This window comes from Branchiostoma lanceolatum, chromosome 7, assembly GCF_035083965.1.
Source record: "Branchiostoma lanceolatum isolate klBraLanc5 chromosome 7, klBraLanc5.hap2, whole genome shotgun sequence".
In the NCBI taxonomy this organism is placed as follows: domain Eukaryota; kingdom Metazoa; phylum Chordata; class Leptocardii; order Amphioxiformes; family Branchiostomatidae; genus Branchiostoma; species Branchiostoma lanceolatum.
Window position 1 is genome coordinate 10,692,422 of NC_089728.1, and position 27,933 is coordinate 10,720,354.

Genomic DNA, 27,933 nt, shown 5'->3' on the forward strand with positions numbered 1-27,933 from the left:
TTCAAATAGTAGTGGCACACATTGTACATGTACAATAGGCCATATCAGGTGTCTAGTATTTTGTAAATAATATGTTTGCTTAACTACTGTGCTAACAATAGAATCTCCGGGGGAATTGTGTTCTTTTCACTAGTGAGGTAACTTGGTTACAAAATGTTGCTTTAAATAACAAGATGAACAAAAATGGACAAACACACATTTTAAAACTCATGCTGCATATACATTGTACATGTATAATATATAGACTTGAATGACCACAAATTTTCCCACCTTAGTTTTAACATGTGATGGAATGCAATTAACAAGTTGTACATTTAGGAAACCTCCCTTTATAGATGTGCGAGATGGTATAACCCAAGTTTGTTTAAATATTGACTCAGTAAACATCAGTGGTGGTCACAAACTTCATTGCTCTGAAAGGAGTCCATTATTGTAACATATATACAGGAAATTGATTCTCCAGTTATATTAATGCCTATTCTGTAAAGTTGTCCAGTTGTCATATACTGTTTGTGTTGCATGTAATAAATTATCAAAATGTCAAAAACTTGTTATGACTCAAATTGTTCAGCAGACGGAATTAACAAAACAAAATTATACATGCTTTAGATTTTATTACAGATCCTTCGCTCTAGTTCAGATTTCATGCTACAAATTTACACTGCATAAAAGATGAATTCCTTCTTTATTCCTGCTGCTGCCGTCTTCTTGATATTGGCTTCAGTACACTTCCTCCATCGGTGACAAGGACTTGGACAAGGTTGCCTGACCTGATGAGGTTGCCGCATATCTCCATGACCAAGCACAAGTCCCTGTCTTCTCACTTAGGACCTCACAAATTGGCCAACGGGGTGGAAACCCAATTCTGGGTGATGTGCATTGCCTAACATGGGTCAGCAGCTGATACACTGTGTGGTGAATTTCACTAATGGACAATGACGGTCATATCTTCATCTTCTTTGCCTACGGATGGGGTGGAAACAAAAAAATCTACTTCAGAGATATCTGATCATATGTGGGTAAACACATTGTTCTAAAAAAGTTGACGAGATATACATATAGTGTTTTCATTTTCTGTGCAATCAACTACACTAAGATTGAGGGTAAAACATTTTATGTTGATTTGCTAATCTGACAATACTTACTGGGGAGGAGAAGACTTGTCCAAAATCAGGTCTTTTGTAAGCTGTATCTTGCTCCTTTGGTCTGAAAAGTAATTGTACTGATTACGATCATTTGTAACGGCTTCCACATTATAGCTATTGATCAACAACAAAAAGACTTTCTATCCTTATCTCTACAATATCATGTCATAAGTTCTTCACCTGGGCATTGATGAATCAAAGATTGGACAGTATGTTCTGACCACTTGTCATAGAAATCAGACTGAAACTAAAAGTACCACATTTACCTGGCCTCTGGTCTCTGCACATTTCTTCTCCTGTTCCTGTGGTGTGGGAAGGTGGGCATCAGCTCTGGCTCTGTGGGGAGGGGCTTCTCTTTGAAGTAGGAACTTTTCATGCACTCTTCTGCACTGCCCCTGGAACAGACCCGTCATTTCAACAAAAATGATTTGGCATGTACGTACTAGTATATCTGGCACAGGACCTATATCATGTTATACAAAACAAAAATACAGCAAAAGACCTTAATCTTGGACATTGGATTTACACAGCAACCACAATTTGTGTAATTTTATCATCTCTGTTGTATTCACATTGCAGTTTTGCTTCCAAAAGTAGATTATATTTTTAATTTAAAAAGACAATTTTTCTGTCACATCTCAAAAAAGACAGTTACAATCATGCAGACATGGACCATTTCTCTGCACTTACCTTTTCTTAGGATCATACATGAAGAGGAAGTTGAGAAGTCTGAGGCCAGCTTCAGACAGCCAAGGGAAGCGATGTTTTAGGTTGTTGTAGGGCTGCTTCTTCAGGCTGATCTGTTCTAATGCTGGCAGCTGTGAGAAGCCAGGCCAGATAGCCTCACTTGGGGTACCTAAGACAGAGGAATGCATCACGTTAGAACAAGTGGTGTGATTTTTTTTTAAAGTTGCTGACATACTTTTCTAAGTTCTGATATTTTGATTTGACACTTCAAATATTGGGATAATTTGAGGCACCTTTCTTACCTGCTTCTCCCTGCTGAGGTAGACGTTTAGTGGCAAATTTGTACCGGTTATGAGATTACATGTAGGCAGCAGGGAGAAGGTATTAAGTAAATGGATGCAAAAATTGAGAGGTGCACAGTAGTGTTCTACTGAATTTGGTGTTGCTTGAAACTTTGGAACAATGATGGATTTTCAATGTACCTACCTTTGTTTAAGTACATTTATGACAGTCTAATACATATATTCTTAAAAAGTTGACATTTACCTAGCAGTTCCACAATAAGCTCCAGCTGGTGAATTTCCGATCTGCCAGGAAGCAAAGGCTTATGGGCCAGGAGCTCCCCAAATATACAGCCAGCAGCCCTGAAAAGGAACATTGGCAATCCTTAGAAGTTAGAATTTAGCTCTCCAACTTGGTTAACTCTTAATGCATACTTGATGCATATTTCCTCACTTGACTCAGGTGAAAATGAGTACTTAGCTTCCGCTAGGGATGTTGTCTTGGATGGGACGTAAAGCCGGAGGTCTGTGCTTAAGGAGAGCTACACCTTGATTATCCACACTTAACAAAAAGAGTAGGGGTCCTTCCCAGTGTGAGTGGAACAAACCTTACAGTCTGGTTTTATGCAGCTTGTACTAGTACTGTATGCCTACAAACCTGTTATGCTACACCAAAAGGTTTACTGCTAAACAAACAAACAAACAAGCAAAATGAAACCCACCACATGTCCACAGCGGTGGTCTGTGTCTTGGCTCCGAGCAGTAGCTCCGGTGACCTGTACCATAGGGTCACCACCCTGGGGGTCATAGGTTTAGGTGGCAGTCCAAAGGTTCTGGCAAGGCCAAAGTCAGCTGTAGACATTGGAATAGGAGAATAACAGAACTTGTGATTTCTGGTTTACAACTCATACATTTTGATATGCTAGTGATATTAGCAAAAGCCATTTTCACATACGAGTCTACTTTACAATTATATAAAAAACTTGGCATCAAATTTTGTGACAGGTGTTTTCATGGCACATGACTTACCGATATCTGATTACCTGTCATCTCAACTCAATCCAAGTTTCTTTGATCATATATATCAGTTTCAGAATATTGACAGCATATAGAATCTATTCATGAGCCAGCAAGTAAATACTCCCAATTTGCAGGATTACTACTTGGAGAATAAATCACTAAACTTATCATTTGCTTTTGACCTTTTGATTCCCTACACCTGACTCACCGATTTTGATGCAGCCCTTGTCTGTCATGAGTAGGTTGGAAACCTTCAGGTCCCTGTGGATGATGAAGTTGTCATGGAGATATTCCAGCCCATTGAACACCTGCAGCATGATGCACTTCACCTGATGGAATAAGAACATATATATTTGTTTGTTCACTTGTTGGCCTCAAAATTTTCCAAAAAGAAATGCACTGAGGAAATTAAATATCAATTAAATCTTTTAGTGTAATCCTCCAGCTCGGATTAAAACTAGAAATTACATGCTCTTCCATTCAATACAGTAAACTATGCTTGGTGTGAGAATGTTTATGCTATCAGCTTTCTCTTAACTTGTTGAGTCCATCCATACAGACCTGTGCCTCTGTGAATGGGGTGTCCATGTTATCCAACAGGCTGGCCAGGTCCTGTTCACAGTACTCCATGACCAGGAAGATGCTTTCCAGACTCTTGGTGCCCACCACTACTTCCTTCAGGTCCACAATGTTCCTGTGGGTCACATTCAGCAGCAGAGTGATCTCACGCAGACCACTGATGGGCAGTCCTGGAGAACAGAAAGGATGTAAACATTATACATTCTATTTCACTGCTGGAGGTATCAATGCAGCTAGTCTCCATACATAGTTTGACAGATGGTGATAGTGATAGATAGTGACAGATTTGTCTCAAACCAGTTTAGCTCACTGAAGACCTAATCTTCTATTAATCGTGAAAGAGAACAGCTGGGATTCAAACTCCCAACCTTTTAAGCTTGGTTCAGAGGCAGGGTTGCTAAACCACTTGACTATTCATCACTATGATACATGACTAGGTATCTTCAGTTCAACAAGACAAAATCCTGGATTTACCATCCTTTTCCCGATCCATCCTCATCTTCTTCAGAGCAACAACCTCTCCGGATCGTGTGTCTCTGGCTCGGTCTGAAACATTGGAAGATCATCATTATAGAATAATTTATCATTATAGAATAATGTCAATTTCCCCAAACCCTAGCCATTATAGAATGACACTTTGGATGATATTTGTGCAAAATTTAGAGGTTTAAAAAGCAGAAATACAAAGAACCATGTAAAGTTATATCATACTTACAAACTATGCCGTAGGTGCCCTCGCCAAGTCTGTTGAGTTTCTCAAACTCCTGAACACTCCGGCATTTACCAAGCTAATAAGAGGAATGTATATAGTTAACCAGCTAATCTATTGACTGAAGATTAGTTGAAAAACTGTTATAGCAGTAGAAGCTGTCACTTTGTTCATGATGATGAGCTCAGATATATATTTTGCTAAAATTTAGCAAAATATGTGAGCATGATAAACGAAATACAGTTGCTACATAATCATGCATGCCACTGCAATGTTAGCAATGTAACAGGTAAACTAAATTTTTTATGAATGCTGAAACCAACCCTGTCCTTATCTGGAATGTCCATAAACCTGCCAGTGGACAGTGAAAGCAGCTGAAGCTTCTCTCTCTCCTGCCCCCCTCCCCTCTCGGTGGCAGTCGACGTCGAGCTTGCAGTGGACAACCGTCTTTCTCTTTCAGACATGGTATCGGTAACGTTATCAAACTTTTTTCTTCTTCTACTGAAATTCAAGATCAAGATGCGCGCAGAAAAACCACTGACCAGCCATACGACACCGGTTTTAGTGGGAAGAAGTTTCTGAAGTTGCAACTCTACCTAGCAGACGACGACCATTTGTTTCTGAGGATAACCTTTGACCTCTCGACCGGGTATGAGTACAAAGTTGATTTTAGTATTTTATCAAATCAAGTTTTCAGATTGATTTTAGAACATAGCTCGTCATAACGTTGTCATGAATCTGTGTTATTTTCTAAAATGTGAAATAAATCATCAAAATGTTTATCACGTGATAGTTATCCACCAATCCCAGCCGTCTTGTTCACCAGTGCTAACCAAAATGGCGGCCTATTTGGGAAGGTTACTGCACTCCTCTGGAAATTTGCTACGGAACGGTGGTAAGCATGGCTGTAGTGTGTTTTGTTAAGCATTTAACAAATCTAGAAAACTCAATGAGTTGCTTGGCGTGGTAAATGGGGCACACAGCGTCTTTCTTTGCCTGTTATGATAGCTTTGAAAGGGGTGGGGTCACCTGTACAGACATGATGTATGTTCTCCAACTTCCATGTCATGTCGAATGTCGTGTAACTGTAAGCTTTAGCTCTTGTACCAGCTCCTGTAGAAAAATGAAATGTTGTTTGTTTTCTCCAGCTCATCTCCACACTGCCGCGAGAGCACTTTGTTCCAATGCTTCAGGTGGACTGAGTAAGTACTACTAGTACATTCATTTCCAACTCCAAGCAGATGTTGGAAGGCATAATCAGTACGTTTTTGTAGCTTCTCATTTCTGTTACAAACGGCCTTCAAACATTTGGAATAATAGATGTTGATCTTTTTCACTTATAAGTAGAATCGAGTAGAGGAGAGTTGTCGTTCAAGTAGATCGGCTTGTGAATTATTGATAAGCTGAGGTTATGATTAGTTTTGAAAAAAAGTTACTCATTCCATCAAAGAGGTTATATAAGTAAAACCTCCTTGATTACATACATGTTATTAGGTACGGAAATTAGATTACTTCTTCCAAAGTTAAGAATATTATTAAGTGGAAGTTACAATAACATCAAAAATTGTCCTGTGGGTGTACAATGAATGACTGAATGAATGGTTTATTATGATCATTATGATCAGCTATGAAAAGTATATTGCAGCCACAGGCTGAATTGCATACTTTTTACAGATCATGCTTATTGACTTCTTAGGCATACAATCTAACTGATATTTTTTAAATCATGATTAATGCTGACTTGAAATGAATAAGTTTTACAACTTGTAAAACTTATTTATTTTAAGTCTGCATTAATCATGATTTTAAGAAATACTTGTCGACTGATAAGCTTAGATATAATATGGTACATGTATATCATGATATGCAAATGTGATGTAGATGAAAAGGACAGTCCTCTGGGCTTTTTTCACCATTGTTACCCCTGAGCTTAATGATTTTGAAAATATATGTACTAAGATTTCTTTATTGCATGTATAACAGCTACCATTCGGCCCAAAGATGAAGTAATGAAAAACCAACTGACAGTGTTTGGTGAGTACGTGGCCGAATGTCTACCCAAGTATGTGCAGACAGTCCAGGTTACCAGCCAAAATGAGCTTGAGGTACCTTGACTTTTCCATCAAGTTAACTTATAGCTATAAGAAATGTTAAAGTATTCGATATATCCATGTACATGTAGCTTAATCCAGACAAAACTGAATATTGCCAACATCACTGAAATGGATTTTATGATAATAGTAATGATCCAGATGATTTGCGTAGTGCAATTATATAAATATACATGTATCTCTGTATCAATTAGTGAAGTACAGTAACCAATGTGCTTTTCCATTGTGACACAGACTGAGAGACTTCTTTCTTGACATGAGTTATGACTTTTCCAATTTGTTTCTTGCCAGGTGTTGATCTCCCCAGAGGGAGTGATCCCTGTCTTGTCCTTCCTGAAGGACCACCACAACGCTCAGTTCAAGTCCCTGGCTGACATCGCATGTGTGGACAAACCCACCAAGCCGTACAGATTTGAGGTACATGTACATGAAATACAGCTGCTCAAGTCTTTATTCAGTTCTTATGAATGTCACGTATGTGCATCTTATGCGTACGAAAACCTACAACACCAGCTGCATGGGCATCATGAATGTTTTTGAAGGTGGGAAGTCCTTTGTGTATGAGCAATAAGTTTTGGACTATTTCCACGGCTTTATAATTTAATTCTTTTTTGGTATTTTTGCGCCCCCGCATCACTTCGTCAAGTCCATGAACCTATGATATGAAGCAAATGGTAAATAATATCAAGAAAAGCATATATTACCATGGAATTACAATATTCAAATATCCTTCTTAGAATATATGTATGAATAAGCAGATGTGAAATTCTTATGATTCTGAAACTCTGATACAGCCTGAAGTCCAGCCTTGTTAGCTTTGGCCCTTGCTCCCAACATCAGCTAGCTGCTGTTGGGGGCGGGCCAAAGCTAACAAGGCTGGACTCCAGGCTAACTCTGATACAGAATATTACATTTCTTACACTTACCCTTGTGGAGTATATGTATGAACAGTATGTGTAGTCCACTTCAAATTCAGGACTCCATCTGGATGCATTCACAACCAGTGTTTCATTTTTGTTGCCATTCATCATCTCTTTGCAATGGTGACTCACTTCCGCCTTGATACGTCTGAAATATTCCAGTTCATCATAGAAGTCTGGACCCTAAAAAACAATGATAGAGGGGAAACATTGGGTAAGATTGGGTTAAAAATCATGCAAATACTGCTTCAAGCATTCTTGTCATTGTTGTCATGCCATGCCATGAGAGTAGCGTTTGGCAGTCCTGGACCACTGGTCCATGTCAGGAGTTTGTTTGTCAGTTGCACCCCACATGTAGGGGTTGCCGCTCTTCAGAGCAAATGTTAATTGTAGCTGGTCTACATTTCTCAATATTGTCAAAACTGAAATTGTATTGTGTGTGATGTCTGAAATCTGTTCCAAACCCGCAGGCTAGCTCTTGTATGTTATAAGGAATTGCCTGTTGCAGATGAAGAACCTTTGCTGTATGTCAGTGAGCAGAACTGCTGAAAAAGGATAACATAAAGAGAAGTACCATTACCTGAGCAGCAATCTTTCTCCAAAGCGACTTGTTGAATGTGTCGTACAACATGTAGTCCACTGCGCTCCAGCGACGGTGATTGTCCAGCTCTTCTAGTGTTGCTTCATACCTCTTGTAAGGGTAGTGGCGCCTGTTTTCTATTCTTGAGTAATAGACAACGTCCTTGACCTCCCAGCACATCAGACGCCTCAGGAGAACAAATGATTCGTCCAAGTACTTTAATATCATCACGAGGGTAAACTCTTTGTCCAGCTGAGTGATGTAAGCACTGGCTTCTTCCTGCATGTTGTTGGTCAAGAGGAGAAATAAGCAGCTGAAAAATTTGTTGATAAAGATGTGCTCAAATTTTATGATATCCGCTCAAATTTTACAATCTGTTATTAGATCTGATGTACATGATTGTGCATTTCAGCGCTATGTACTCTTTGCTTACTCTGGAATGAAATATGGATGATTTTGCTACTGGTAAGTTTAGAACAGAAAAGAAAGGATCTTCCCTTACCTGATTGTCTGCCTTTTCAGCTGGCCACCCCAGGTCAAAGGTCAGGGGGTTCCTGGTACCATCCCATGTTACATTCACATGGTTGAAAAAGACTTCCGACTTGTTCCTATACTTCCAGGGGTCCTTCAGGAAGTTTTTTACAGCATCTTTAGAATCCTCGATGCCTAGGAGCATGGGAAGGTGGTAATAATTCATCTGCGACTTCAGATGGTGGAAAGGTTCTCTAAGAATAGCTGAAAGACAAAATGATCAATATGCGTAAATAAAACAGTTTTACTTTCAAAGAAAATTCCACAAAAGACTCATCATGTACTGCAGATGCATTGACCAATATGTCGGTAGCAGTATATGATATAGTGCTCTTTGATGGGGAGATAGTCCATGCTTTAGCTTGGCACAAGTCCTTTCTTAAAATCTGTTTCTGTTCAGTGTAAATGCAGGATACCAACAGAATTGACAATAAAGGGTGCACATTGTAACTTACTTATGTAAGGTATTTCAGGCGGAAACTTGGTCAGTAGCCATGTTTTGTTGTTCACAAAGTGGTGCATCAGTGCATCATATTTTTCATCAGGCGTGTGGATGTAGTCCGCTTCTTCGGGAGGGAATGGCCAACTGAGTAGCCCTTGGCTCACAGGCATCAACACCTTCAGTTTGTTATAAATTGCATACCTTTGGAAGATGTTAATGACAGTACAAGTGCCTGTCTTGTGGGTCTTTATGAAGACAAATTTCTTTTGTGGTGCACAAAAACTGGAGATAGTAACCTCCTCCTGTCTTGTACTCATTCTGAACTGTTTTTCATCCCTGCAAGAAAAGGTGTGTACTCATACATGTATATAGTAGAAATACTTTTATGGTGACATCCTCAATGTTTGAAAGGCATACTGTACAGTTACATGTAGTACTACCAGTAGTACTATAGTATACTATTGTGTACTGGTTGAAAACTGTCATATATTTAGCTGGATGGTGTCTGTTTACTCCATGTGTAATGGACTGTGATAATTTGTCAAAGATGTTGCAAAGTGCCCTACAGGCAAATTTCTTGACTTAACAATTTTACGATCTATTAATCCTTCATTTGCATGTATGCATTACAGCACTTTACAATCTCTACCCACCTGTACATGTGGATCTTGTTGATACTTATACCACCCTGTAGATCGTCAGGTTGTGTCAAAGAGTGGCCTTGAAAGAATGTACTTGGCTGATATGGTTGGTGGACCATGATTAGTAACAACAACGTCATGAAGACTCCAGCCACGAGTCCCAGGGAAAGAGTTGTTCTCAAAAGCATGCTTCCTGTGTGCTGTTACAGCAAAGAGTTGGGATCATAAACAATGATGACAGTCAAGAGGGAAAAGTGACCTTATAGTTATACAATGAAAAAGCAAACTCACATCTTACTGGCTGCCGGATATGAGACGTATGTCATTGAATGAAGAGGTATTCAGAGAATGCAGGGGTGTGAAGAGGGATCCTCCCAGTGGAAAACATTCATGATCTAGTCATCTCTTTAGTGAAACTGCTAAGTTCTCTTAGTCATAGTACTTGTAGCTCTCTCCAACACTGAGTGTCGAAGTACAGAACACGATAGCACATGATAGATATCTTCAAAGATAACAAAGTCAACGTCATGATCTGTAATTAGGTCATGAGGTCAGATGTGGAACCACTTGTTTGAATAATGACCCATAATTTGTATCAAACAAAAAGTGTAAATGTTGCTGCTAGCCTATAGATCTACTGTATATATATATGCATCACAATGATCACATTTATGCCACTGCTAGTAGTATCATTGAAGTAAAAGCAGTTGCACAGAGTTACTAGTATATCCTTGAACAAACTCAAACAACTCCACTTATGCCTCAGGCGCCCTGATGTCATAACAAGGTTGCTGTACCTAGTCTGTAGTATGTTGATTAGTTGTTTGTTCCATGCTTTGAAAGAATGTTGCTAGAAATAGGAGACACAGGGTTTTGTCACTTTTCATTTACAAGCAAAACCTTCAAACAAAGTGAAAGCCACATAAGTCATTTTTGATGATTCACTACCTATTGTACAGCGATGAATTACACCTGGTTCAAGTACCCACAAACCAAGGGTCATAAAGATCTCTATTCATAACACTTTGGTTGATTTGCTTATTGGATATCCTTCTGTGACACGGGTCTCTAGCCTGTGGGTGTCCCAGTGTTTTAAGACTAATTGTAACATGCTGTGCCTAGCACTCGTTTTAGATTTCCTATTTTTCAACATGCTTCTCATAAAAGTCCAATCCCTTGACATTGTATGTTACAGCTGTGTGTAATCTTGATTCAATGATTTGTATGTAGTAGCAGGTGACCTCAGACAAAGCATGGAGCTTTTTCATTAGCTACAGGGGTTTTTCTGAAAAAATTTAATAAGAGGGAGCACACACAGGCAAGGGAGTGAATTCTATGTATTTATGGAAGAATCCATTGCTGAGTGAAGGCTGTATGCTGGATATTAAGCTAAAATCTGAATTCCACAAGGGGGTGCTGGGCTGAAACAAGAGGGCGCAGCGCCCCTCTTTCCTGATTTAGATGAACCCCTGAGCTAGGAGTGCAATGCAGCTTTGCTACGCGGTGCACATATTTAGCCAAGCACACCGGGTCACCCCTACTCTTCTTGTTAAGTTTGTTGGGTTAATATTGTCATGACTCAATCAGTTGTGTCTGTTTTCCAGCTGGTGTACGTCCTCATGTCCCTCACCTACAACTCCCGCATCAGGGTACACACCTACACTGACGAAATCACCCCCATCGAGTCCTGCTACTCAGTCTTCAAGGCAGCCGATTGGTATGAAAGAGAGGTGAGGACTATTGAACATCTGGCCATACAAAGCTCATGTTCTGATCAGAAGAAAAAATATAAAGACTTAGTAGTGTTAAATCTGAGAATTAAGATTAGAAAGAATTAAATTGGTGTGGTCCAAGCATGCTTCAAAAATCTAAATTGACCTATAGGATCCAAAAGCAATTTGTCTAAGGGAAAGGTCAGCAGATTCACTAGTTACTACTAAATGACATCCTGTAATATGTGTATGATGTGATGATTTTTGTTATATGCCAAGGCATGGGACATGTATGGGGTGTACTTCTCCAACCATCCTGATCTGCGGCGGATTCTAACAGACTATGGCTTTGAGGGTCATCCATTCAGGAAGGACTTTCCACTCAGCGGCTATGTAGAGGTAAAATAAAATTGCTCACAATCCATACCTTGTATGTATTTTGTTTGCAGAGTCTACAATTTGTATCCTCTGCAAAGTTCTGTGCATACTTTCACTTCTTATAGGATATGAATCTTATGCATGTGTATGAGTGTGATGTGCATTTTGGTAAAACATTAACCCCGTTAGTGTTACTGTTAGATATTCAGGTGTACATTTATACCTTTTCTGTTCTGGTTAACTTAAGTGCATGTCCTGAAACCTTCCTCAATATTCTTTCCTCTGATTTTTGTGAGGTTGAAAATCAGTAACGAGTTTGAGCAATGTGTTTCTGCCCACAGATAAGATACGACAATGAACTGAAGCGGATTGTCCAGGAGCCAGTGGAGCTGGCACAAGAGTTCCGTAAGTTTGACCTGTCCAGCACCTGGGAGACGTTCCCGGCACACAGGCAGGGCTCCAAGCCACTCATGGACACCCAGGGCAAGGGTCACGAGGCACCACCAGAAGAACAACCAGCAGAGGAGAAGAAATAATGACAAATGTACTACAGTATACACATACTTTAAACACAATTACAGTGAGAGCAAAGTTTTACCATGTTCTAATACCAACTCTCTGATGTAAGTGTACGGATACGTAAACAGTGCTTCAACCAATGTGTTGAGCTTCAGGATTCAGAAACTTAAGGAAACGTGAAAAAGAATGAATTACAAGTTTTTGCCTCCAACCAAGCAGTGAACATGTACATGTACCTTTGTACTTGGATCTATCACACTTAGCAGACATGTAAATAAAGGTGCTCAGAGAGATTTGGACTTGTATGTCTTTCCTTCAATTGCGGTTTATGTCTTCAAGATATTTTTACAATTGATGAAAAGCAGTCCAATGTGATTTTGGTATTCAACAATGCTAAATGAATACAAATGTATTACACCTAAAAGTGGGAAAATGTTTTGGAGGGAGGACAGCAGTTTTATGCCATATCTACTGGCATCAAACAACAGGCAAAGTGACCACTTCAATCACCATGCTGGACAAGATGGGACTAGAAACTGAGCAAACTTTCAAAGGCCATGTATATGTAAGTGTTAGGTCCAGTACGGAGAAGGTAAACTTAACATTTTCATGTAATCAAAATGGGTGTTTATCGAAAAGTATGTTCACTTGGATCAGCTTGTATTTGAGCAACCACAATATATGTAAACCAAAAAAGTACCTTCTAATGTCTTCACTTCACACAAGCTTTTGTTCTTGATTATGCATAATTTGATTCCCTGCCTCATTCTAAAGGATTCAGAGACTGAAGTGCAAGATTTTGTTATATTTATCCGTATGTTACTAATAAGAGAATTTGCACATAGATGCAAACACCATGACATTGCCAGACCTCATTCAGTAGCTGTTGGGAGAGTGCTACACGTTTATTGATATCTCGTTACCCTCGCCAAGAAGGTTATATTTTACCGGGCGTGTTTCTGTGTGTCTGTTAGTGAACACGATAAGTCAAGAACGCCTAGATGGATTATCTTCATATTTGGTATGTCTGTTGGTATGTATGAAATCTCAAGATGATTAGATTTTGGGCGAACAACTTTGCATGATTAACGAGGAAAATCTATTATATTGCATCATCAGTCTCTGTAACATGTGGTACCTGTTATCCGGTATAGTCGGGGAGATATTCCCATGGTGGTATGGCGTATATTGCCAGGGGCCCTACTGGTAGTGGTGAGAACACACCTAAAACCCAGCTGACACATGGCTTGTAGCCAGTTGGACTACAGCGGTGAGAACACAAAGCTTAAGGTAGTATACCAGTTCGATTTTAGAACTTGGGGGTAGCAAGAGCTAAGTTGGATCTTCACTCCCTATGTTTAAACTCTCACCACCAGCAGCATAGAGGAACATGAATCAGAGGCTATGATTTGGTCGTAGCAAGAGTTTATGAGAACCATCAGCAGCTGTATGTCACAACATGGAGATATAAAGATATACAGAGAGGGTGAGTTTACCATCTTATTATTTCCATGAAAAATGGAGATATAGTTTTGGGTGTGTCTGTGTGTTTGTGTTTCCGGATGTTTGTAGTCATTATAACTCAAGAACGTCTGGGTAGATTGTAATGATATTTGGTATGTGGGTGCGTGTTGTATTGGGAAAACAAAGGTCAAGGTCGATTTTGGGTCCCCTTGATGTGACCTTGGTACTGCAGCAGAACTTCCATTTTTTGTATCTTTTGACCTGGACGTGCTGTGCTCTTGATTTTCTTGGTGTCAGATAGCTTGTGTTGTAAGGAAAAAGTGCTGTATGTTTGGGCTCCCTAGCATCTTGCTCTAGAACTGCAGGGGCGTTTTTGTCAAAATCTTCCAAGGAGAACAAGAGTTCCGCGACCTCATATCTCCATGAACTATTCTGTTTATGCAAATGACTTTCATATTTACTTAATATATGCTTGGTCATGAACTCCTTAAACCAACTTACACATGTCGCAATATTGACAGACCTATCATCTACCATTTAGATGAATTGTGGCGCTTTTGCATCAATTATGCAAATTATGTATTTATTTGCATGATTGTTATCTCTTGATGTTCTGCTTACCATAAACTACATGTTACATGTATTTGAGTCATATTATGAGATATGGTGTTTGCATTAATTACCTTGGCCGAGAAGGTTATGCAGAGGGTAGCGTTTGTGTGTTTGTGTGTAGTGGCACAGCATAACTCGAGAATTCCTGGATGGATTGTCTTGGTATTTGGTATGTTGGTAGGTTTTGATGAGACCTAAAAAGGATTAGATTTTGGGCCCCCTAGCGGCTTCTTACGGTACTGCAGCGGAACTTCCTGTTTTGATATCTCGTGTTCTGGACATGCTATGGAACTGATTTTTGAGTGGTAGATAGATCTTTGGACAGAGAGTGAGTGGTATGGGTTTGGGCCCCCTAGCGACTTTTTTGGAACTGCAGGAGCAGGTTTTGCGTCTGACTTTGAAAGCGAATAACTCAAGAAGGGCTTGATGGATGGTAATGATTTTTGGTAAGTTGATAGCTTGAGTAATGATGTACATGATTAGATACTTATTATGCAAATCAGTATCTAATTTGCATAATTAATGAGGAAAGTTTATACATCCGCCAAATTCCATGATAGGACTCTGAAACATGTGACATATGTAACTGAAAAAGAGAGAAATATTAATTGATATGAACTATGCAAATGAAGACCTCATTTGCATAATAAATGAGAAAATACTATAACAAGATGGCCTTGGTAGATGGTCATGATTTTTTGGTATGTGGATAGCTTGTGTGATGCTTAGTATGATTGGACGATAATTATGCAAATCAGATTCTTATTTGCATAATTAATGAGGCAACTTAAAAAATCCGCTTTGTTCCATGATATGACCATTCAAATTTTAACTGAGGAAGAGAGGAATGTTGATAGATAAAACATATGCAAATGTGGTCCTAATTTGCATACTTAATGAGTTACTTCTATAATTCCACACTGGCAAATGACGACAATTTCATACATTTAATCCTTTTTTGTGGCATCGGGAAATTATGTGAATGTGAACATCGTTGAATCAAATTATGCTAATAAGGGCCACATTTGCATAATTAATGAAACATATTAGCATAACTTTCTTTGTTGAGCTCATAATTTGTTAAGCTCATACTTTGGACATGTTATATTTTAAGACAATCAACTGGTATGACTTATAATTGATGAGAAACACTCCTAAAACGTCAGTCATAAAGGTTAAAATCATTTGGCGAAGGTATGAGGTCGTGGAACTCTAGTTATAATTGGTATCTGTTGATGATCCACTTTCCATAAACTACATACGTTACATGTCTTTGAGTCTGATAATGGAAAACACTGCAAATATAGATTTCCCTCATTAGCTATGCAAATTAAGTCCCAATTAGCATAATTACACTTCATTGTGTATATCTCTATCTAAGCTACCTGCATACTAAATATCATGGAAATCCGTTGTTCCTTTGTTCAGTTATTCTCCTGAAACGCTTATTTTCACAAAAACGCTCCTGCAGTTCCAGAGGAAGCTGCTAGGGGGCCCAAACATACACCACTTCTTTTACATCACAAGCTATCTGTCACCCAAAAATCAAGACCACAGCACGTCCAGGTCAAAAGATACAAAAATTGAAGTTTTGCTGCAGTACCAAGGTCACATACCAGGGGACCCAAAATCGACCTTGAACTTCAGCTTCACAACACCCGCCCACATACTAAATATCATCGTAATCCATCAAGAGGTACCTGAGTTATGCTGACTACAGTTGTGCGGAAACACAGACAGACAAACACACAGACACACCCAAAACTATATCTCCATTTTTCATGGAGATAACAACTTATTGCATGGATTAAGGCCTTAGTATATGCCATTACTCATACACATCCATTTATTAGGCATTTTTAGTTAGTCATTGCTTACATAAAGTTTAGCATGACAAAAACGTAGCTGCCTAAATGAGAGAACAAAAGTACAAGTACGTACCAATGCCAATGGCTAAATATGCCACTTTATTCCCTTTGTTGAGTCTGCTGACAGACTCATTTTGGCAAAACATAAACCTATTGAAGTAGTCTGATCAATTATTGTAATTCTGATTGAACACAAGCTACTGCTATGGATGTCTGCTGCAGTTTTTTGTAAATACTGTATCAAGTTTTTGTCAGCCTTTGAAACTTTTCCAAATATGAAAGAGCTAGGCCCAATACAAAGACTGATAACAAGGTATCTGAACTCAACTTTGTTTTAATGACTGTCAACTTAGTGTCAAGGCATTCTCACTATGTACTAAGTCATCATTATGGCCAATGGGCAGACTGGGACTCAAGCAATGTTGGCACAGTCACATTCTTGATTACTTAAACTTAAGATTAAGTAATCTTAAGCTGCCCTACAAAACATTTAACCTTGTAATCATGTCAAATTATTTTTGTCATGCTAAAGACTCCAAGGCATAGTCAGTTTTTTTTTGTACATCTAATAATATACAAATACATACATGTCCCAAAAAAGTTGATACTGAAATATCATAGTCATAGATGCATGTAAATACCTAGCACTCCATTCTAGATTATCAGTGAAAAGCCTATCCCTTTACTACTAATGAGAGCAAATACAAAGAGTTGATAAGTTTCTGATTTGATGCCATCAGCTATAACTACTGGCCATACAAGTTTTGTGGGTCATGAGCACTAGTGGTGAAAATAGTCCTGGTGTCCTGTGAGGAGATGAGTGTTTGGTAAGAGATGTTTAGAGCAGACAAGTCAGCGGCTTCATATGTCAGGGCATTACCCTGGCTGTCAGTGGCCACCACCACCTGCTGCAGGTGCCCTGGGAGTGGGGGTAACGTCAGGTCAGGCTGCACCACCTGCGTGGTGATGGTCTGCTTCTCGTGCCGAGGGTGGGGACGGCTCTTGGACAGCTGGACGCCGTGCATCTTGGTCTCATGGCGCTGCAGGTGGTGCTTGTGTCGGAACACGTAGCCGCAGACGCTGCACTTGAAGCGGCCCTGGGTGGTGTGGCCACGTATGTGAGCCTTACACATCGTTTCACTCTTGAACCTCCACGTGCAGCCCTGCATTGTACACGCGTAAGGGCGATCCCGGGAATGTACGCGCATGTGCTTGTTGAGTGTGGACTTGTCTGTATATGCACTCCCACAGATGTCACAAAGTACACTGCCCTGGGAGTGTACCTGCCTGTGGGCATGGATAGCAGCATTAACTGTGGAAGTGAAGTCACACTGGGTGCATTTAAAGATCTTCTCTTTATGGACCTTCCTATGTACGGTGAGTCTTGTGCGAGACTTGAAGGCCTTCCCGCAAGTGTCACACAGGAAGTTCCTCTCTGTCCTGTGTGTTTCTAAGTGAATACGTAATGATCTACTGCGATGAAACATCTTGTTACACTTCACACAAGGGAACTGTCCCTCTGCATTGGGCTTGGGACCCCCCGTTCTCCGCCTTCTGGACTTCCTAGTTCTCTTTGTGGACTCCTTGCTGGACTGGTTATAAGCTGACAGGCTGGTAACTTTAGCATTTTTGCTGTTGACAACTTCTTTAGGCTGCACATTCTGGTCTCCATTCAGCACATCCTGATGCCTGTCCTGCATATGAAGCACGATAGCTGACTTGGAGAACCCTTTAAAGTCACAGTAAAGGCACTTGAAGGCTATTTTACCATAGTCAAACGTTGCTCCTTTTATAGTCTCGGTGATCAGGATGAAATTGAAATCACCCTTCTGCTCCTGTGTGGGTTCTTGTAGCACCGCTGACACGTTGTTTCTCTCAAATCGAGTCTCATTCTTTATCTGACTCTCAATGGGCTGGTTTGCCACCAACCCATCATTTGGGTCCAGCTGAGGTTCTTCTAGTATAACAGGCACCCTGTGCTTGGTCTTGTAGTGGTCCAGCAGTACTCCAATGTGGCTGAATGTTTTCTTGCAAAGCTCACATCGATGGACACCAGTAGCTGTAGGGTCTGAAAGAAAGACATAACAAAGACGATTCTTAAAGCAGAGGATTAGATTATATCTACTGCATGAAATGTTAAAAACAATGTTGTCCTTGAATCTTTGCTTGAATTGAATTCAAAATGTGATCCATAAAATTCAACCAACGATGTGTATGTATCAGTTCGAAATGTTATGTTTGAAATGAACCCTTCTAACTATCAGTGAGACAAACCGAGAAATGCACCTCAAATATCATTTCTACTTTATGGTGGGAATGCTGTAAAATTGTTGTATATATCATAAGTCATAACATGTAGAGTTGTTGACTTACGCTCTGCTCGATGTGCCAAGTAGTCGCTGACATCGTTCCATTGCCTGTGGCAAACCCCACAGATCAGGATGTCATCATTGCCAATCACAATTGCTGTGGTGGCTCCTGTATCTGCCAGAGCTGTGATATCTGTGTTGTGATAGAAGTAAGATATAAGTTGCCATATAAACATCATGTGTAATTGTGATATGCAGATTCTGCAAGAACGGTCTGCTTGAACTCCCTCTGATGTCAATTGATAAAACCATGCAGTCTGTTTGTAGATTTTTTCATTGCTGAGGATAGAAATTATCTAGCCCAGCACCAGTTACACCACGCCAAACTAAATTTTGGAGCTACATGTAGTATAAACTTTTAAAACCACTAACATCCATTACCATAATACCGCCACTAATCATTATCATAATACCGCCAAATCTAAAAAGCGATGAATTTTAAGAGATCTACTCGTGCAGCAACAGTGATTTCCGAGGTATGCACACTTCAGACATCAAGGTGTTTAATACACTCTAAGAAAGGCCTCAATAACGAGACATCGAAGACAGCGAGGTCAAATGTTTTCGATCCTTTATCATGGCAGGCTAGCGCGTCGTGGGAAGAACATATCATCACGCCATCGCACGTTGTTCGCTGGATTTGCATATAATAATCGCACGTGCTTCAAGCTCAAGACGATTATTTAAACAACAGCAAAATAAAGTTTCTTTTACTGGCCTTCAACTCGTGTCAAAGTGTGATCTATCGTCAAGACCTGGCGCAAAATAGAACGTCGCCATTTTCATTGTTTTCGCCCGAGACTGGCTCCTCCCCCGTATAGCGTAACATGAAATTTTCCCGCGAAAATCTCGGCGAAACCAATAGTTTGAAGGGGCGGGTGTAATTTCTACAAAGCACGGAGAAATATTTGCATCTACATACATCACACTATATGCATAATATCTGTACATGAATTTTTTGCCAAGGAACAACTATCTATAGTAGGATTATGAACCATTCTATTGTTTGGTCCCAAACCGCGGTTCAAACAATTTGCACCCCTCCGCGGCAACTGGGAACCCCACGTCCATACCATTTGTATTTGCATGGGAGACGAAAATTAGTAATAAAGATTTACTCTGAAACCAATAAATCTTCTGTCACAGAAGACATTTTCTTTGGCTATATATCACAGAAGTTCTGTGATATATAGCCAAAGAAAATGTCTTTATTTGCATGGCACACTTCCATAACTGGATCAAACATTGCGGCCGCCGGACCTCACGAGAGAACTGCTCCTGATTCATACCCAGCGGCATAGTAGACCTGCCGTATCAACTTTAACCCTCAAGGGGTGACGGGCACGCGGGACTAGTTGCGATCTTGACAATCCTAATTTTTGGATAAGACCAACAATTAATACGACCGTTACACTAAAAACGAAGCCGCCATTATGTGATCTGAACCATAGTAGAACGCCAGACGCAAGTTTTACGTGATAGCAGTTGTGGCGGGCTACAGTAAATCAAAATTCGCAACAGTTAACATCCGTTTTCGAGTGATTTTTTTAATCCCCAGACATCGTTGTATATTTAGGGCACGCACTACCCCGAAAAAAAGGGCCAACAGCTGATGTATAATGGTGAAAAACGGGGAGATGATTGCCGAGGTTCTTCCTGGCGGTATTATGGAACCCCCTTCCGTGCGCACGCCCATTCTCGGTGCATCTCCGCAACATCTTACGATTGCGATATTTCGTTTTTAGCAGATCAAGAGAGACAAAAAAACATACACAGCATAAGTGGCAAAGGTAAGCTATACATCGACATGTAACCAGGAAAAAATAATGAGTTGCTCCTTTGCTAAATTAGTATCACTTTAGAAATTGCAGTAAACGTGGTGGTATTATGGAAGTGGATGTTACATGCTGCAATTTATATATGCACACACACAGATATCACCAAGCAAGGATTCGGAACTTAAAAATAGCGTTTCGAAATTTATGAATAAAAAACACATGTATAGTCTACTTACAGGTACATCAACCTTATTGTGCATCATAAGAAAAGCTCCCACCAAAACGGTACGCAACGGTCAGATACACAAATATTTTTACATGATCGCCCCCCTCCCCAATTTCAACAAAATTTTAAACTCAGATTTCGCAGGCAAAGAAGGGAAAAGTGGCGCACCTATCTCTCTGGTTATGATCTCGGGTGGCTGAACAACTGCCATATCTCCTCACAAAGCCCTGGGGTTATACCAAATAACACGTTTTAACCAAAAATTTGGTAGAAAATCTCCATACGTTTGGGCGCGCTTTGGCACTGCAAAATCCAACATGGCTTCTCGACCTGAGACTGTTACGCGCCGATTTGAGGCACAAGACATGGTCACGTAAAAACTCAATAGATCTCGCACGAAAGGCCAAATCATGCATATAAATGTGTCCCTGTAATGTCAAGAAGCTGTCTAAGCTCCTGCGATACACTTGGAGATCCAAATATAATTTTCGAACGAGATTTGCACACTCAAAGTTGGCCCCAAATGAGTCTTCTTGTGTTAAATTCTGTCGTAGATTTCGCACTGCATGGGGGTTTCCGTGCTACCGTTTCAGCATTATCAGGCGTAATTTACTTCTGGGTCGTAGCAGAAGGGCTTGCGGCCGAACACGGAAGTGTGGTCAATCTTCACGTTCTATCCAAAGATATGTTAGAATACTTTTCTTATTTTAGAATTTGTCATGCAGTGCAAATAAACAAATGTAACCGGCTCCTTACTGGGCCCAGTACGGAACAGACGACACCTACCGGGCATACGTCACCTAAAGTGTCTGTGCTCGCTGCGGTAAGCTTGTACGTATATGCTCAGAAGCAGTTGAGACATAGGGGGCTGAGTTCCGGGAAAAGTTGGAGAAGCCCAAAGAAGACGGTGGCTTCGGCACTCTGGAGGCAACCTTCATGAAAGCAGACCCAATTCTAAAATGAAAGAATTGACCGTTTGACGTCCGTGCCTATATGGGTGTACACACACCCTTGAAAAAGCAAGTTGAAATTGGGTCTATGGAATGACCCAATTCTAAAATGAAAACTTTCACGTTTGACGCCCGTGCCTATATGGGTGTACACACGACCTTGAGAAGACAAGGTTGACATTGGGTCAATGGAATGACCCAATTCTAAAATGAAAACTTTTCCATTTGACGCCCGTGCCTATATGGGTGTACACACGCCCTTGAGAATGCAAGGTTGAAATTGGGTCAATGGAATGACCCAATTCTAAAATCAAAACTTTTCAATCCTACGTCCGTGCCTATATGAGTGTACGCACGCCCTTGAGAAGGCAAGGTTGACATTGGGTCAATGGCATGACCCAATTCAAAAAAAGGAAAACTTTTCCGGTTGAGTCCGTGACTATATGGGTGTACACACGCCCTCGAGAGGGCAAGGTTGAAATTGGGTCAATGGAATGACCCAATTCTAAAATGAAAACATTCCGTTTGACGTCCGTACCTATATGGGTGTACACACTACATTGAGAAGCCAAAGTTGAAATTAGGTCCATGGAATGAACCAATTCTAAAATCAAAGACTTTTCTGTCCTACGCCGTGCTTATGTTGGTGTACACACGCCCTTGAGAAGCCAAGTTTGAAATTGGGTCATTGGAATGACCCAATTCTAAAATGAAGTACTTCTCCATTTGACGTCCGTGTCTATATGGGTGTACACACGCCCTTGACAAGCCAAGGTTGAAATTGGGTCAGTGGAATAACCCAATTCTAAAATAAAAACTTTTCCGATTGACGTCCGTGCCTATATGAGTGTACACACGCCCTTGAGAAGACAAGGTTGACATTGGGTCAATGGAATGACCCAATTCTATGATAAAAACCTTTCCGTTCGACGTCTGTGCCTATATGGGTGTACACACGGCCTTGAAAAGGCAAGGTTGACATTTGGTCAATGGAATGACCCAATATTCTATAATGAAAACTTTTTCCGTTCGACGTCCGTGCCTATATGAGTGTACACACGCCCTTAAAAAGGCAAGGTTGAAATTGGGTCAATAGAATGACCCAAAATTCTATAATGAAAACTTTTCCTTCCTACGTCCGTGCCTATGTTGGTGTACACACGCCCTTGAGAGGGCCAGGTTGAAATTGAGTCAATGGAATGACCCAACTCTAAAACTTAAACTTTTCCGTCCTACGTCCGTGCCTATATGAGTGTACACACGCCCTTGAGAAGCCAAGGTTGACATTGGGTCAATGGAATGACCCAATTCTATAATCAAAGATTTTTCTGTCCTACGCCGTGCCTATGTTGGTATACACACGCCCTTGAGAAGCCAAGGTTGACATTGGGTCAATGGAATGACCCATTCTATAATCAAAAACTTTTCTGTCCTACGCCGTGCCTACGTTGGTATACACACGCCCTTGAGAAGGCAAGGTTGAAATTGAGTCAATGGAATGACCCAATGCAACTCTAAAACTTAAACTTTTCCGTCCTACGTCCGTGCCTATATGAGTGTACACACGCCCTTGAGAAGGCAAGGTTGACATTGGGTCAATGGAATGATCCAATTCTAAAATCAAAACATTCCGTTTGACGTCTGTGCCTATATGGGTGTATACACGACATTGAGAAGCCAAAGTTGAAATTGGGTCTATGGAATGAACCAATTCCAAAATGAAAACTTTTCCGTTTAACGTCCGTGCCTATATGGGTGTACACACGGCCTTGAGAAGCCAAGGTTGACATTGGGTCAATGGAATGACCCAATTCTAAAATGAAAACATTCCGTTTGACGTCCTTGCCTATATGGGTGTACACACGGCCTTCAGAAGCCAAGGTTGACATTAGGTCTATGGAATGATCCAATTCTAAAATTAAAACTTTTCCGTCCTACATCCGTGCCTATATGGGTGTACACACGCCCTTGAGAAGGCAACTTGAAAATGGGTCTATGGAATGACCCAATTCTGAAATGAAGTACTTTTAAGTTTGACGTCCGTGCCTATATGGTGTACACACGCCCTTGAGAAGGCAAGGTTGACATTGGGTCAATGGAATGAGCCAATTCTATAAACAAAGACTTGTTCCGTTTGACGTCTGTACCTATATGGGTGTACACACGCCCTTGAGAAGCCAAGGTTGACATTGGGTCCATGGAATGACCCAATTCTTAAATAAAAGACTTTCCGTTTGACGTCCGTGCTTATATTGGTGTACACACGCCCTTGAGAAGGCAAGGTTGAAATTGGGTCAATGGAATGACCCAATTCTAAAATGAAAACTTTTCCGTCCTACGTCCGTGCCTGTAGGGGTATGAACACGCCCTTTAGGATGCACGGTTGAAATTGGACCAGTGTATATAAACAATCCCTTAAGAGTGCAAACTTGAAACCGCTTCAAAGGATCGCAACAGTTCGGACATAAAAGAATTGTCCGTCCTAAGTGGGTGTATAACCAACGAGGCATATGATAAAAAAGTCAATCTTCCCCCATGACCTCTGCTTGGAAAGTAGGTTATATGGGTATAAATTACACAGAAGCCACTAAGAGTGCAAAAAACATTCCGTCCTTATAGTGTACGACCGTAAGTTCCTAACAATGAAAACTCACACGTATGGAATAGAACTTACAAACTTTTCCAAACAAGAGTTTCCCGTCTTAAGTTAGCGGATAGAACCCGCTTAATAATGCAATTCTAAACGTTCTTAAGGAACGCTCTTAGCTATGATTTTCAGGGTATAAGAGCTGAAAACAGTGTAAACTAGAAAGTGTGTTAGGACATTATATACAATGCCCTCGTTCTATTGACGCAATATAACCTTGCCATCTTAAACCCCCGTCACAAATCAAGAATTAAGCTCGGCCGACGTGTCGGCGAGCTCCAAATGGGTATTTTCGGCCGAAGGACGGTCGACGTTCTGTCGATTACGCGGGCTTCGGTCGATTTTTAGAAATCAAATTGATCAAAATATGCTCGGGCGATTTTGAAATTCGGCGAGCTTTGGGCGATCTACGAATTCGGCCGACGCTCGCATGAATATTGACGCCGGCTTAAGGGCGTGTGTACACCCATATAGGCACGGGCGTCAAAGTAAAAGTTTTCATTTAGAATTGGGTCATTCTATTGACCCAATTTCAACCACGCCTTCTCAAGGTCGTGTGTACACCCATATAGGCACGGACGTAGGACGGAAAAGTTTTCATTTTAGAATTGGGTCATTCCATTGACCCAATGTCAACCTCGCCTTCTCAAGGTCGTGTGTACACCCATATAGGCACGGACGTAGGACGGAAAGTTTTCCTTTTAGAATTGGGTCATTTCATTGACCCAATTTTCAACCTTGCTTTGTCAAGGGCGTGTATAACCCACATAGGCACGGACGTCAAACAGAATAGTTTTCATTTTAGAATTGGGTCATTCCATTGACCCAATTTCAACCTTGCTTTCTCAAGGGCGTGTGTACACCCATATAGGCACGGACGTAGGACGGAAAAGTTTCCTTTTAGAATTGGGTCATTTCATTGACCCAATTTTCAACCTTCATTCTCAAGGGCGTGTGTACACCCATATAGGCACGAGCGTCAAACGTAAAGTTTTCATTTTAGAATTAGGTCATTCCATCGACCCAATTTCAATCTTGCTTTCTCAAGATCGTGTGTACAGCAATGTAGGCACGGACGTAGGACGGAAAGTTTTCCTTTTAGAATTGGGTCATTCCATTGACCCAATTTCAACCTTGCTTTCTCAAGGTCGTGTGTACAACAATGTAGGCACGGAGGTAGGACGGAAAAGTTTTCATTTTAGAATTGGGTCATTTCATTGACCCAATGTCAACCTCACCTTCTCAAGGACGTGTGTAACGTTACACCGATGTAGGCACGGACGTAGGACGGAAAGTTTTCCTTTTAGAATTGGGTCATTTCATTGACCCAATTTTCAACCTTGCTTTGTCAAGGGCGTGTATAACCCACATAGGCACGGACGTCAAACAGAATAGTTTTCATTTTAGAATTGGGTCATTCCATTGACCCAATTTCAACCTTGCTTTCTCAAGGGCGTGTGTACACCCACATAGGCACGGACGTAGGACGGAAAAGTTTTCTTTTAGAATTGGGTCATTTCATTGACCCAATTTTCAACCTTCATTCTCAAGGGCGTGTGTACACCCATATAGGCACGAGCGTCAAACGTGAAGTTTTCATTTTAGAATTAGGTCATTCCATCGACCCAATTTCAATCTTGCTTTCTCAAGATCGTGTGTACAGCAATGTAGGCACGGACGTAGGACGGAAAGTTTTTCTTTTAGAATTGGGTCATTCCATTGACCCAATTTCAACCTAACTTTCTCAAGGTCGTGTGTACAACAATGTAGGCACGGAGGTAGGACGGAAAGTTTTCATTTTAGAATTGGGTCATTCCATTGACCCAATTTCAATCTTGCTTTCTCAAGATCGTGTGTACAGCAATGTAGGCACGGACGTAGGACGGAAAGTTTTTCTTTTAGAATTGGGTCATTCCATTGACCCAATTTCAACCTTGCTTTCCCAAGGGCGTGTGTACACCCATATAGGCACGGACGTAGGACGGAAAGTTTTTCTTTTAGAATTGGGTCATTCCATTGACCCAATTTCAACCTTGCTTTCTCAAGGTCGTGTGTACAACAATGTAGGCACGGAGGTAGGACGGAAAGTTTTCATTTTAGAATTGGGTCATTCCATTGACCCAATTTCAACCTTGCTTTCTCAAGGTCGTGTGTAAAACAATGTAGGCACGGAGGTAGGACGGAAAGTTTTCCTTTTAGAATCGGGTAATTCCATTGACCCAATTTCAACCTTGCTTTCCCAAGGGCGTGTGTACACCCATATAGGCACGGACGTAGGACGGAAAAGTTTTCATTTTAGAATTGGGTCATTCCATTGACCCAATGTCAACCTCGCCTTCTCAAGGTCGTGTGTACACCCATATAGGCACGGACGTAGGACGGAAAAGTTTTCATTTTAGAATTGGGTCATTCCATTGACCCAATGTCAACCTCGCCTTCTCAAGGTCGTGTGTACACCCATATAGGCACGGACGTAGGACGGAAAGTTTTCCTTTTAGAATTGGGTCATTTCATTGACCCAATTTTCAACCTTGCTTTGTCAAGGGCGTGTATAACCCACATAGGCACGGACGTCAAACAGAATAGTTTTCATTTTAGAATTGGGTCATTCCATTGACCCAATTTCAACCTTGCTTTCTCAAGGGCGTGTGTACACCCATATAGGCACGGACGTAGGACGGAAAAGTTTCCTTTTAGAATTGGGTCATTTCATTGACCCAATTTTCAACCTTCATTCTCAAGGGCGTGTGTACACCCATATAGGCACGAGCGTCAAACGTAAAGTTTTCATTTTAGAATTAGGTCATTCCATCGACCCAATTTCAATCTTGCTTTCTCAAGATCGTGTGTACAGCAATGTAGGCACGGACGTAGGACGGAAAGTTTTCCTTTTAGAATTGGGTCATTCCATTGACCCAATTTCAACCTTGCTTTCTCAAGGGCGTGTGTACACCCATATAGGTACAGACGTGAAACGGAAAAGTATTTTAAGTATGTTATAGAACACTTACGAAGTTTTGCTAAAGAACAGTATCAAACCTGTCTTAAGTTGGCGGGTATAACCCGTTTGATAATGCAATCTTGTTTTAAGTTATAATTCGGAGGGTATAAAAGCCAAACGTTTTAACAGCATAACTAGAAAGTGTGCCAGAACATTATATACAATGCCATCGTTACTATAAAACGTGTACTGGGCCGCCTCCTTGCGCGCTTCCCGCCCGAACACAGTCAACTGTCATCAGAATCAACACGAAACATTTCTTTTGCTTTGTCTTGCCAGTATTCTGCGTCACGCTGAGTGTGACCCGGAAACAGTGGAGTGTCGCCCTCAAACCACATGCCGCGAAACCCCCATATGGTGCGTTCTTGGTCGGCAGTGTAATACTTAAACCATAGGGAAAACCTTGGAAAATGTGTCATCTTTAACTCGAGAAATCTTGCTTCTTGGAGAAGTTTAGATACCCCGCTTTATTGCAGGGGCTTAACGAACGTCTTGACATTACGAGGACACATTTATATGCATGATTTGGCCTTTCGTTCGAGGACTATTGAGTTTTTACGTGACCATGTCTTGTGCCTCAAATCGGCGCGTAACAGAGACTGCCCTGGGAACGGGAAGTGACCGAAAATTCACCCGCTGAAACTTTCAACAGTTTCCTAAAATCCTTCCACTAGAAAAAAAAAACATATAAAATTGTTTATACGTATTTCTAATCCAGATCATTTTTCAGGGATTTTGAAGCACCTTTCCAGGTAACCTTTGA

At 40.8% G+C, this 27,933-nt stretch overlaps 4 protein-coding genes across 4 annotated transcripts; 1 reads left to right on the plus strand and 3 right to left on the minus strand.

Annotated features, from left to right (window-relative positions):
• Positions 1-184: 184 nt before the first annotated feature.
• Positions 185-5,112, minus strand: LOC136439200 (cyclin-dependent kinase 10-like). Its single transcript, XM_066434464.1, has 11 exons — positions 4,745-5,112; positions 4,428-4,500; positions 4,187-4,258; positions 3,695-3,882; positions 3,342-3,462; positions 2,836-2,965; positions 2,379-2,476; positions 1,836-2,001; positions 1,412-1,540; positions 1,146-1,206; positions 185-963 (listed from the first exon to the last, which is right to left on the minus strand). The coding sequence occupies exons 1-11, from the start codon at positions 4,883-4,885 to the stop codon at positions 943-945; spliced, it is 1,200 nt and encodes a 399-aa protein (XP_066290561.1). The 5' UTR covers positions 4,886-5,112; the 3' UTR covers positions 185-942.
• Positions 5,113-5,194: 82 nt separating this feature from the next.
• LOC136439201 (NADH dehydrogenase [ubiquinone] iron-sulfur protein 3, mitochondrial-like) lies at positions 5,195-12,548 on the plus strand. Its single transcript, XM_066434465.1, has 7 exons — positions 5,195-5,316; positions 5,570-5,623; positions 6,405-6,526; positions 6,824-6,949; positions 11,251-11,376; positions 11,638-11,757; positions 12,078-12,548. Exons 1-7 carry the CDS (start codon positions 5,259-5,261, stop codon positions 12,270-12,272), a joined length of 801 nt encoding a protein of 266 aa, XP_066290562.1. The 5' UTR covers positions 5,195-5,258; the 3' UTR covers positions 12,273-12,548.
• LOC136439199 (galactosylceramide sulfotransferase-like) lies at positions 6,966-10,231 on the minus strand. Its single transcript, XM_066434463.1, has 7 exons — positions 9,938-10,231; positions 9,659-9,846; positions 9,019-9,341; positions 8,535-8,767; positions 8,033-8,311; positions 7,459-7,635; positions 6,966-7,187 (listed from the first exon to the last, which is right to left on the minus strand). Exons 2-7 carry the CDS (start codon positions 9,832-9,834, stop codon positions 6,987-6,989), a joined length of 1,389 nt encoding a protein of 462 aa, XP_066290560.1. The 5' UTR covers positions 9,835-9,846; positions 9,938-10,231; the 3' UTR covers positions 6,966-6,986.
• A 3,721-nt stretch (positions 12,549-16,269) lies between the features above and the next one.
• Positions 16,270-21,119, minus strand: LOC136439198 (zinc finger protein 184-like). Its single transcript, XM_066434462.1, has 3 exons — positions 20,741-21,119; positions 18,573-18,701; positions 16,270-18,267 (listed from the first exon to the last, which is right to left on the minus strand). The coding sequence occupies exons 1-3, from the start codon at positions 20,781-20,783 to the stop codon at positions 16,946-16,948; spliced, it is 1,494 nt and encodes a 497-aa protein (XP_066290559.1). The 5' UTR covers positions 20,784-21,119; the 3' UTR covers positions 16,270-16,945.
• Between the last annotated feature and the right edge of the window lie 6,814 nt (positions 21,120-27,933).

Excerpts from the sequence above, each read along its gene's own strand:
- LOC136439200 (XM_066434464.1), bottom strand. The coding sequence starts at position 4,885 with ATGTCTGAAAGAGAAAGACGGTTGTCCACTGCAAGCTCGACGTCGACT. Across the intron at positions 1,541-1,835 it reads ATGTATGATCCTAAGAAAAG|GGGCAGTGCAGAAGAGTGCA; the intron begins GTAAGTGCAGAG and ends GGTCTGTTCCAG. Across the intron at positions 964-1,145 it reads GACAAGTCTTCTCCTCCCCA|GCAAAGAAGATGAAGATATG; the intron begins GTAAGTATTGTC and ends CCCCATCCGTAG.
- LOC136439201 (XM_066434465.1), top strand. The coding sequence starts at position 5,259 with ATGGCGGCCTATTTGGGAAGGTTACTGCACTCCTCTGGAAATTTGCTA. Across the intron at positions 6,527-6,823 it reads CCAGCCAAAATGAGCTTGAG|GTGTTGATCTCCCCAGAGGG; the intron begins GTACCTTGACTT and ends GTTTCTTGCCAG. Across the intron at positions 11,758-12,077 it reads CACTCAGCGGCTATGTAGAG|ATAAGATACGACAATGAACT; the intron begins GTAAAATAAAAT and ends TTCTGCCCACAG.
- LOC136439199 (XM_066434463.1), bottom strand. The coding sequence starts at position 9,834 with ATGCTTTTGAGAACAACTCTTTCCCTGGGACTCGTGGCTGGAGTCTTC. Across the intron at positions 8,768-9,018 it reads GCCTGAAATACCTTACATAA|CTATTCTTAGAGAACCTTTC; the intron begins GTAAGTTACAAT and ends TTTGTCTTTCAG. Across the intron at positions 7,636-8,032 it reads GGAGAAAGATTGCTGCTCAG|GGTCCAGACTTCTATGATGA; the intron begins GTAATGGTACTT and ends ATTGTTTTTTAG.
- LOC136439198 (XM_066434462.1), bottom strand. The coding sequence starts at position 20,783 with ATGGCAGTTGTTCAGCCACCCGAGATCATAACCAGAGAGATAG. Across the intron at positions 18,702-20,740 it reads GATCATAACCAGAGAGATAG|ATATCACAGCTCTGGCAGAT; the intron begins GTGCGCCACTTT and ends ATCACAACACAG. Across the intron at positions 18,268-18,572 it reads CTTGGCACATCGAGCAGAGC|ACCCTACAGCTACTGGTGTC; the intron begins GTAAGTCAACAA and ends TCTTTCTTTCAG.